Genomic DNA, 11,482 nt, shown 5'->3' with positions numbered 1-11,482 from the left:
AGCACAGATTGACACCCTTGTTCTTCATTCAAAGGTTTTTTCTGCATTAATAGTCCAAAGCTTAGAAAAACAGTTTAGCATCACCGGCAGTGACTTCCCGTAATGAAGGACGGCTAATCAACCTCATTTTGAACTTTTGACAATCGAGGCACGGAATAATCAGATTGGATCTAATCGTTAAAATCACTGTTGTTTGGCGGCCACATGAGGAGAAGCTTAATAACACTTTTTTTCGGGGACAAGTTCTGTGATTTATTCAGTCCCGCTGAGACTCCTCACGCAGGATGAGGTGATTTTCATTATTGACAAGCAGCACTATACTGCCACTTATGCCAATTACCACAACTTGCTATGTAGCTCACTGTTCTTGTGTTCAATTGATTCAAAGTGTTCCCGTGGAGAGAGATATCTGTGAGAACAGATTTTCCGAAGGCTGACAGGATTGTTGATGTTGACAGTGAAACGTCAACGTCCCCTTATTCGACAGCACAGCGTGTGTTGTTGGGAAAACACAGTTTCAGTGATACGCTGAAACGGTGTGGCATCTTTTTAACCTTGAGGCCTAGCTATGGAATCCTTTGATCCTCGTCTTTTGTACATTTTGAAGCAACTCCCCTCCTGTCCAATCAGTGAGATGTCAAAGCCCCGCGGTACCTCGCTTTGAGAGCGCGATGAAAGCGGCCTAAGCGTGTGAAAGGTTACCAGGCAGAAAAAAAGTCAAGTCGGAGGTACATTGCACAGACTTGTTTCCGTCCTCACAGATGAAGTTGTTATTGATTCCAAAACAAGGGCACTTCGGCGGCTCGATTACTTTCACAAAAGTGGAAATCATGATTTGTTTGAAGAATCAACTAACAACATATTGAGCCAACTGAAAACCACATGTTGGGATGATGAGGCTCGAACAGAAGCTAACAAGCAGTAGGGAAAGTAAATGGTTATCTAAGCAAAGGATACACGGTTGGAAAGGTAAGCAGAAGTAATGGATAAATGGTTGAAATGGTTAGCTAAAAATAATGGATATATATGTTTGAAGCAGACAAAAGTCTGAGTCCTAAGTGTCCAGCTTCAGCTCGTCCAAGTGGCAGTTGTACAAACCTCTAAACCTGACGAAAACAGCAACATTGATTATTTGATCATCCACTTCTAAGCTAAATACAGTTTGAAATCAATACAAAGGAAGACAAAGGCTGGTGCTGATGAGATAAGATATGAGCCAATTTGGTGAACAGGATTTAGGGGCTGTGTCTATGAAGAACCTAAAACACAGCCTTCAATCACATACTCACAAATACTCTCTCTCTCTCTCTCTCTCTCTCTCTCTCTCTCTCTACATTGGGGAGTGCAAACAATGATGCTATCCATTCAGTTCTCCACCCAATCGGAGGAGTTTACATTCTCGTGAATTCCCATGACAGCTCGGCTCAGACTGGTATTCATGCATTCCTGGCAGCAACTGTCGCAGCCGAGACAATACCTAAAACCCACGAACAAAAAACATGTGGCGCTTCTATGAAACGCTTCAGCCATTGTTTCGTAAATTTGTGAAGAACAACAACTGCGGCCATAAATACAAGGTCGTTTCCAAGGCTAAATGTAGACCCAGTTCAATTTGGCCAAATTTTAATGAGCAATGGAAAGTGCTGGTGCAAGTGAAACCACCACGTGTTTGTACATGCTAGAACAACGGCGGAATGACATTGGTTGACTTTGTCATTAGTTGGTTTTCCGTCCCTTTGTCCGACATTGTTCTGAGAAAACCCTCCAGTTGTTTGCCTCTGCCGTCTCAGATTAGACTAAATTGTAACACATTTTTGCATAAATCAAAGTAAGGTATTGTTATTGGTTCATCGGAGCTGAAATAAATGTGTGTGTGTGTGAGAGCACGTGGCTTTTTTATAACACGTCTTGAAGGTTGGCCTCTGTTTTCCTCTAATCAGATCATTGCAAGAATTTGAATCAGAAAGGACGCACAAGGTGAACAAGGTGTCCCAGCTGGATTCTTAATCCAGCTGGGACACCTTGTTCACCTTGTGAAAAGATTTTGAGGAAATATCAATTTAGGGGTCAAGTTGAGCATCATAGAATGTGATCTTCATCGAAGACACACATTTGGGTTCTAATGCTGTTTTATTCCATATGACGGGACATTCCCCTAGTTCATAGTTCAATAGATTATTATGCACTTTATTTTTTAACTTTAACTTGCATTCCTTTATTGTTAAACTAACACATAGCCTTATACTAATAACCCACAGCATTATATTTTATTTCATTCCTCGTGCACTGTTGTCTTGTCGTCCATTGTCATACTGTCTGCTGTTACGCATCAACCACCAAGTCAAATTCCTTGTATGTCTGACATATTATGGCAATAAATGTTTCCTGATTCCTGTTAAACTCAATCCTGAACTGACAAACACTCTTTCAAATTCTGCTACATATGTTGACGCATTACTTTTATTTAATACTGCACCTTTACACGATTAGTAAATTCAAATAATGATTGTTTTCCGGAGTTCTGTCATAACACATACAATAGGGATTTGGATCACGCATGGGCTGAGTGACCTCCAACTCAGATGACATCACGATGTAAGATAATATAATGCAGCAACATGTCTTTGTCTTTGTACTACTTTCTGACAACAAAAAATGAGTAATTTATTTTATTTTATTTGGTAAGATAAACTACTAATGGCCCATGGCAATTTTCTTGTGTTCTACATATTGTGCAGAATAGTGTGCTTCATTAGAAAATAACCATGTAACAATAATGCTGTTAGTTAATGTTAGACTTTGTTATAATCTAAATATGTTCTAAGATCTATCATTGACATTCATTCTGTATTCCCACCTTAAATTAATGATGTCTGACTTGGTCAAATAGAAAACAGAAGCCTCTTAAATGGCCCCGACCAAACTTCTCCACCTGGTCCACATGAACGCCACCAGTCACAGGATGCTGAGAAGGTGTGTGTGTGTGTGTGTGTGTGTGTGTGTGGGGGGGGGGGGGGTTCTGGAGTACCATCTTCCCTCCGCAGGTCTCTCACGCGCGCCCTCTATCGGACACACACACACCGCGCGCGCACAGCCGCTGCTCCCGCGGAGCACGCCGGACCTCTCACTCCACGCGTAATTCCGGAATCAAGACTCACTCCCATTCCTCCCTCCAAGTGTGGAGCAAGCCCGGCAAGGAGCAGCCGTGTCGGTGACAGTGTCCCTCTCGCACACCCGGACAGCACGCCAGGGGACAGAGAGAAGACACTTTAGATCAGACACTCCTAAAAGTGTGCGTAGGATTCAAGTTGCCATAAAGAAAGAAGAGTTGCCAGTGAACCCCGCGGCTGCGGGGGGGAGGTTTTTGACGCTACGGCGGCGCTGTCGCAATGGATAAAGTTATCAATTGCTTGTTTGCTGCGATTACCTTGCTGCTGTCGGCACGAGGGGAAGTTTTTAAAGGTAAGGAGGATTACTTGGAAACGTCTGCGCGCACAGAACATACGCGCAGTGGTGCTTTCCACGCTTCCATCTGCGAGACGAAGTGAAGGGGGAAGGCACTTAAAGTCAGTTTGCGCAATATTTGGTCAGAAGGGTTTGCAGGCAATTTGACCTGTAATTGTGCGGTGAAATTTATTTGATCAAATGTAAAAAAAGAAAGAAAGAAATGTGTCCAGTGCGTGTGGCGTGGATGCGAGCATGTGTGCCAGCGGGAAAGTAACGCACGTCACTGGGGGGGTCTCAATTCTACAGAAAGAAATGAGCATAAAACCTTTAATTGTTCTCCCGTTTGTGCCACTTTGGCGCAACAACGCCGCCTTTTCACCCGCAGCGGCAGTTTGTTCTCTCTCACCTTTGGTGCCGCTTTTTGCGCAACGAGCAGGTGCGCCACGGCGGGCACCGCGGGTCAGCCCCCCCGGCTCCATACTCACGAGCACGAGTTGAAGGAGTTTAATGTTTGTGTCTAACTTTGTCTCGATAAGTTGCTGTCTAATGTGATTAACCTCAAGGGATTCACGCACCGAGGTGTCACTGCGTGTGCGCCGTTGGTCGTGTGCGCGCGCGGAGAGGCGATTAGCCGAACGAGCCTTGAACCGTCGTTGTTCAAAGACTGAACTTAATCCACGACGTCCCGGTGAGCATGTTGACACTTTGTCGTGGAGATAAAAGTCTAAAATATGAATTATATTTGGTGAGCAGACCCCCCGCCCCCCACACACACACACACACACTCCCCAACACCCTTCCCAGTGTTTTCATCTCAAGTTAAGAAAAAACTATCCAATGTGCACTTACTGTACTGTTATTTCAATTAAATGAACCGGTTAAAAGTATATATTTGAATATAACTGTTTCCCATGCATGCACTCTGCATGCTTTTGCTTTTCTCTGCAAAGTTTTTTACTTCGTCTCATTTTTTCAAGTTTGTCTCCAAATTTGGATTTGTTGTTTTATCTTTCGATTGATGACCTGGGCCTCCCCCACGTACTGCAGTTACAAACACGACCCTCCTACTTGAATTAATGGCATAACTCATTAATTCATACGTGCTGCATGTATATATTCACCGCCATGGAGAAATAAAAAGTGCACTGCCATGGTACAATGATAAGACTTATTTAAATTCCTAGAGCTTTTTATTGTAATGGTAGAACATTGCCCAGGGGGACTCGATATTCAGAGTCTAATTTAGCCCCTGCAGGGATCATTCTTTTATCTCCACAATGGCATTATCTATGAGGAAAAAGGTGCATTAGCCCATATTCATGCCAATCAATATAGAGACAATGAATGTCCGGTCTAATGGAGGTGCATACTGCCAAAACAGTTAACGTGTTATAATGGGGCCCCATATTTATTTATTTCCATTCTCTACCTGCTTAGACTCTGAGGAAGCAATGTGTGCGTGTCTGTGTGTGTGTGTGCGCGCGTGTGTGTGTGTGTGTGTGTGTGAATTTGTTCTGTGATGTGTGGCTTCAGTGGGTGCCGTGGGATTCAACAGATAACTGATGCATTTTTTGCAGAGCCTGCTGGGGGCAGCATGGCACACACATAATATGAAACCCATATGATAAAGTCAAGCTGCTCCGAGCGGAGGAACACAAGCCAGAAACATAGATCACAATCTAGATGCACTCTGGAAACTGTTTCTGTTCAGTCTGATTTAAAGAAAACAGATAAAATGACATTTTAGTTTTATTCCTGTGTCCCCCACTTTCTTCAAGCTTCTTCCTAAAAGTAGCTCTGATACTTTCACAGGTGGCATAATGCCTTAAACAGTTACAGTAAATTAACGGTTACTGTCACGTAGTATGATTCTCTCACCCTGCAGCCCAAAGTATTCCCAGTCCATTTTATCATGTGGTTCATCAGTCTTTTCTAGCTGGCAACCTCAGTACTGGGAGATTTATCGGAGTGGGCTTCACTGTAGGGCTCCCAGTGGGGCCACAGACATCGATAAACGGGCTCCTAATTGCACAAGCGCGCGTGTGTGTGTGTGTGTGTGTGTAAATATGTTAACCAGGAGAAAATCAATTGGATGTGTGTTGCTCCCTCTGGTGAGGTGACGGATCAGCCACACGCGGATGGATGGAGAGGCCAAACGTGAGCCCGTGCATGCGGCTCGAGACATTTGTTATGGAGGGTGTGTGATGATTAGATCACCGAGATCACCCCCCCCTCACAATGCCCCACTGGATGCTCCAGGTTCAAAGTGAAAGCACACTAAAAAAAAAAACAGGCCACAATCTATAAATCACTTGTTGTCTGTAGCCAGTGCTCCTGCTTTCTACATTACGAGGACGCTTGTTTTCTCTCTCTTCTAGAAGGTCTGGCATTTGATACCTATACTCATTAAATTCCAAGGAGCTGTGCGCTTTGTTATGTTTACCACCTTTTCCGGCAGCCATAAAAGCCGCCTTGTTTTCTGATAGGGGTGAGCCGTGTGTCGAGAATAATGCCCCCGCTCGGAGCGCAGAGCTGCAGTTTGTCATTGCAGAGTGACGGCCGCTGATAGCGTGCGGGTTGACCGATCCCGATTGCCATGCGAGCTGTGACTAAGGAGTAAAACAACACATCGGCTGCTCGGGAAGATTAACGGCACTTAATTTGAAGTCTGGCCGTAATTTCGTTTTTTTTTTTTTTTCACTCACAAAATGTTTCTCCTTTCTCTTCTCCCAGCCGACTCTGATTTAATAGAGACTCCCCCCCCCCCCCAAAAAAAGGTGTCCTGAAGGGTGGCAGTTTCCTTTGTGTGAGCCAGTGGAGAATGAAATTAAATATGCATGTGGTTTTTTTCTCGATGGCTTCAACCGATGGAAAAAAAAAACCCTCCATGGTGATTGATGATAGAACAAAGCAGGAAGGGAGGTGTCTACGTTCCTCTGTAACTTTGCTTTTCAGACCCTTTTTATTATGATGATAATGAATGCGGTGGAAACATGGTTTTGCTGCAGCTCTTCAAACACTGCGGGTACACGAGTGAGTTCCTCAGAAAGGGCCTTGACGGAGTTTGTCAGCAGGGAAGTCTTAAGACTAATCACAGCTGGTACACACAGAGGTTGTGACTTTGAAGACTAAACTTTAGGAAGTTGGTAACATCGCCCATCGGTTTGATGTGACTGGAACTGACGAGTGGTGAGGTCACGTGCAAAATACAACCCAGTCCAGTCTCTTAATAAAGGACCTCAACACCATATTTTACATTCTATGGCCTCTCATTATGTGAGCGTCTTAGTTTTACACTCGATAGCAAAGGTCCCATATATACACACTACAATAAACCCAACATGATTTCACTTCGAAATACTTCCACACCATCATTTAAAAATCCTCCATTAGAATCATCAGCAGCGCTTTTGTCATTCAATATCAAAGACCAAGAATTTGTTTGTTTATTTGCCGTCCAAGAATCCATCATGCAAGAGGAAGGCGTCTAATGATTCGCAATCCTCGTTAGTTTTACTATAACAGACCGTGTTGCATTCTTAGCAAAGGGCACACAGCTTGACGCATTATTCAGCCTTGTCTCGATGGGGAAAGTCAGCATCTGTTCTCTGGAAGTCGCCACGAGGCATTCTTGGAAATGTAAGAAATGGGTTCCTGAAGAAGGAGATAAGGGAGGTTGGAGAAAAGTCTGAAAAAAAGTAAACAGCATTTACTCACAAAAAACAGAAACCGGCCAACGCCACAAATTTCGGCAGAGAGGCGCAAAAGTGGACTTTTCCAAATGCAGAAATTAAATCAGTTTTTTTTTTTTACACAATTCTATCCACATGGGGTTAATTTATTTTCTCGTTTACCGATTTTCACTTCATAAATAGAATTCAACTTCTCTGGCAAACAAAATAAATGAAAGTCTTATGGGTTGGTTTAAGAAGGTTATGGAAAGTATAATCGATCTGCACAGGGACGACTGATGTCAGCTTTAATTAGTTTCATCAGTTTCAACCTTCTTCAGATGGACGCTGCTCATCATCGTCGTGTAGCTCTTTAGTTTTATTTCATTGACTCGTGATTAGCCGATTGGATGCTCGGCCCTCGGCACATTAAACAGCGCGTAAACACGCCTGCAAAGCGCCGCTCTGTTCTGGTTGCGTTCTTTCATTCGCAGACCGCCACCAACACGCCGTCCGACTATGACACGCGGTGCATGTTTGCTACTGGGTGTTGAATCCTTTTGTGAGCAATGACCCCTGAGCTTCAGCTGACACTCTGGTCTCCAGCGGGTCAACAACATGATGATTCAGACCCATTCGGAGCACTGAGCTGACTTGTAAACAGCACTCCACCGTCGACCACGAAGCGCTCTTTGGGAGCTTTCACTACATTTTGAGGTCACTGTCCTGCTGGATTTGCCTGAGATTGGGGAAGTTTTGTATTAAATGGCTGCTGAAACTAAATTCGATTTGAGATTAAATGGAAGCTGACGGCCTTTTGAAATGAGACAACGGTGGCACTGTCACCCAAAGACTGCTCTGTAAATAGGGGAAGTTAAGCTGAGTGCCGGCCCACCGCGGGCCCTTCGACGACGTCTCACCAATGTGGTTCATCATCTTCATATCCCTTGAGTGCCACTCCGCATTCAATCATTAGCTGTTGATTTGCAAGTGATTTTATTTACATTCTTGAGCGGCAGTAATAGTTTGAAGTTGGTTCTCGAGGCGGCTGACGCGGCTGCGTTGGTCGGCCGAGCTCGGCGATGGAATGATAATTGGCCCGGAGATGCGACTGTGTGAAGGATGCCGGACAAACAGAGATGCTCCAATTACACACAGCTCCTTCTTCAAATGAAGAGGATAAAAGCTAATGAATCACACGCGGCCAGCGCAGGGGCTGCCTAATGAAGAGAGAGTGAGAGACAGAGAGGGGAGTGTTTGTGTGAGAGAGAGAGAGAGGAAGTGTTTGTGTGTGTAAGGCATCGCTCGAGCAGTTCTGTGATCTCATCACCATGTCTAAAGAAAAAAAGAGAGGAAAAAAAACAACCCTCGGTAGAAAAACAACAACTTACTATGCTGCAGATCGTGTTTACGGAGGTCTGCCTTCGTTGTAGGTGGCTCATGGAATCGAGGCGGCCAGGAAAGTCTCACTAATTAATGCTCCAAGGGTCTCAATTGTTATTAATGGCGACGCGGAGGCGGAGGGAACGAGGGAGGAGTGGGAGAAGCAGTTTAAATCAGTTTAACCCATTACAGTGTGTCTGCTCTATTGATTGTTAGGCCTCATATCCGCATGGCATTGTGGAAGGCATCTCACTTTAATTCGGAATTATGAATACATTATTTTATATATATATATATATATATATATGTGAAAAGTCCCTGCTATCCTTCGAATTAAATCTCCATCAGAACCAAAGAGAAGCAGTTGCGGCGATGTCTTTTACACTGGCATTGCATTGACCCCGGCACCTGCCTCACTTATCTTCGAAAGCTGCTGTTCAATCAGCTAGTTTCAATTCAGCATTGTCGCCCACAGCCAAAGGGTCAGTAAGGGCAGCGAAATTGATTCTGATAGAGCACACTTTGATATTTGGTTCAGGTGAGTGTGTAGCCTTGACCTGCAGCGTGAAGCTCTAATTTCAAACCCTTGTCAAATAAAACTCCTGCCGCCGCTTTTGACGCCAAAGTCACGTAGCTAAAAGGTGCAAAGTTTCTTTGGTGATTTCATGAATAACTTAAGTTGCCCCTTTCTCGGGACAAGTGCACTTTGCTAACTTGGAGGAGACTCTGTTCCATGCCAAAAATCTGTCCGCATAGGCGGCTGCTCCTCACACAACTGGGGGGGTGTTATCGGGGGCTGCAGTGGGAGGAGGAGGAGGAGGAGGTGGGGGGGCTGCTACTGCTGTTTCACCTTGTCTCTTGTTATTTATTAGGCTTCTGTCAAGGCCCAGGCAGCAGGCAGGTGTACATCCCTTCTCCTCCTCTCCCCATCCGGGGCCTTATGAGTATAACCAGGGGCAAAATTCCCCATTACTGTCAGTCTGAATCTGCAGCCGTCACATTAGCGCACGTCATGCAGTCATTAATGCATTAGGCCTTGTTTGAGTGCCAGTTATTTGCATTGGCTTTTACACACGTCTATTTGCCCTTGTGCTAAAAGCCGCCTTGGCTGAACCTATTGGCCATTTAACTGTTCAATAATGAAGCGATCCATGAGGATGAACACGCCTCAGTGGTCCCCTTTTGAATAATGGTTGTAAGGACCAAAAGAAAACAACGTTTACCAGCATATGCGCTTTCACGGTCTTTTGAGAGGGAGGCCGAGCATAGCCACATTTCTTTTATCCGCTGTATGTTTGTACCGTCTCGCGTATGATCTCACCGCTAACAGCCGAGCACACACACAATTATCCGCCCTGTCCTGCACTCCACCCCCCGCCCCCCTTCATTCTCCCCCAACGCAGAATGTACCTGATTATGCTCCTATCGGTCACACTCGGGCGCCCATTCGGAGGCTGTTATCTGTTGGCGGTGGAGACTCCTCGGGGAGGCGTGCGGCCGATAAGAGACTGTTGTTCCGTAAACAGCCCCCTGACCTCCTCCGGCTGGGCTGGGCTCCGTTTCAAATGGGCTTTTTTTTGTATTGGCCCTAAGCTCAAACTGCCGCCGATACCCCAGGGGGGGGCTTAATGGCATTACTGTACGCTGCGCGCCGTGCGGGGTGGTCACTCCGGAGCTCCCACAGCCGGAGGGGGGTTGGGGTTGTGTGTGCACGCCTTTTTAGAATAACGCGTCGGGTTCGATGTTGTCTCCCGCCGGAAAACAAGGACGAAGACGTGAAAGAGCGTTTCCGCGGCAGCGAGGTAGCTAGTGTGATTATCTGGAGATGGATATCAATCCCCATTTTTGTTTTGTTTTTTTACCCACGTGGCAAAACTTCTTAGCACAACATGAATGACGTTCTCACCCGTGACGCGAGGCGAGTGCAGTGGTCTCCTGGGGGCAAATGGCCAACTGCTGGACCCTTAAACTACCACAGACTGTCCACCCGTCAGGGCAGTTTTTAACACGCCCCTTTGTTTCATTCGCCGGCGTGTCTGGAGCTAACAATGCATTGAAAATCAGTAGCCACGGGCCGCTCCAGCGTGGTGATCCGTGATCCGTGCTAAATCACTTTGGTGTTAAACACTTGCTTTGTCGAAAACGACTATTGAGACACACACACAGCTGCTGGGCCCGCGTCAAAGAAAAAAAAAACAATAACGAGAAAAGATGATGCTTGGCTCCCAGCTCGACTCCCACCCTGTAATCAGAGTTTGTCACGCTAAAGAAATTACAGGGCACAGGAGTCATTAGAAGTGCGGCTGCATCGCCGCAGCGCAAAGCGGAAACAGAGTTGAAAACGCATGTTTTTCGGGAATAATGCGCATCCGAATAAACAGACCCGTGAAACCGTCTGACAAGTTGATTATAATGATAGTTTGTTGCCGGCCCGGGAGGATGAATTTGGTTGGACGTAATGTCTCAGAGACTTATCGGTATCGGGGCGAAGGAGTAATTAACGTGGGAAGCCTCTGGCAGTTTTTCAGCAGTGGTATCATACTGTCGCTTACAGTATCATGACAAATAGCCTTCCATTGAAACAAGTCAGAACATAATTAACTGAAATAATAAACGATTAGAGTGAAATCCTACTTTATTTGATTTCTACTTTTAAAGCAGCCTGTCCAGCTGTATTGTTCTGCGCGGAGGCTTCGTGTGTGATCGTCAGTACCGAGTACTGTAGCGACGGTTTGACTCTAATGCAAACACGTCCTTTCTTTGTCTTTGAGTCCCAGGGCTAACAGAGAATTTCCCTATTGCCGTTCCCATTAGTATCCGTATCTTGCTTCCCCCTTCTCTACACAGTAAAACATGCTGACCTTTAAACAGCTTGAATGTTCCAAAATTAATTTGTCACTCAGGTGTATATTACTAGTAATTCCACACATTGCTTGTGGTTCTTTTGGCAGCAGGTACTGTTGTATTTCCTTCTGAGTATA

At 45.2% G+C, this 11,482-nt stretch overlaps 1 protein-coding gene across 8 annotated transcripts in view; it reads left to right on the top strand.

Annotated features, from left to right (window-relative positions):
* Window positions 1–3,073: 3,073 nt before the first annotated feature.
* The window catches only part of LOC120816195 (receptor-type tyrosine-protein phosphatase mu), a 122,925-nt gene continuing 114,516 nt past the window's right edge, over window positions 3,074–11,482 (top strand). For all 8 annotated transcript variants that reach the window (XM_078099378.1, XM_078099377.1, XM_078099376.1 and 5 more), the window contains exon 1: window positions 3,074–3,462. In XM_078099378.1, coding sequence (XP_077955504.1) covers window positions 3,390–3,462 — 73 coding nt within the window. In that variant the 5' untranslated portion in view covers window positions 3,074–3,389. The remainder of the gene's footprint in view (window positions 3,463–11,482) is intronic.

This window comes from Gasterosteus aculeatus, chromosome 3 (assembly GCF_964276395.1).
Source record: "Gasterosteus aculeatus chromosome 3, fGasAcu3.hap1.1, whole genome shotgun sequence".
NCBI classification, from domain to species: domain Eukaryota; kingdom Metazoa; phylum Chordata; class Actinopteri; order Perciformes; family Gasterosteidae; genus Gasterosteus; species Gasterosteus aculeatus.
This window is presented reverse-complemented; position numbering and strand designations above follow the sequence as displayed.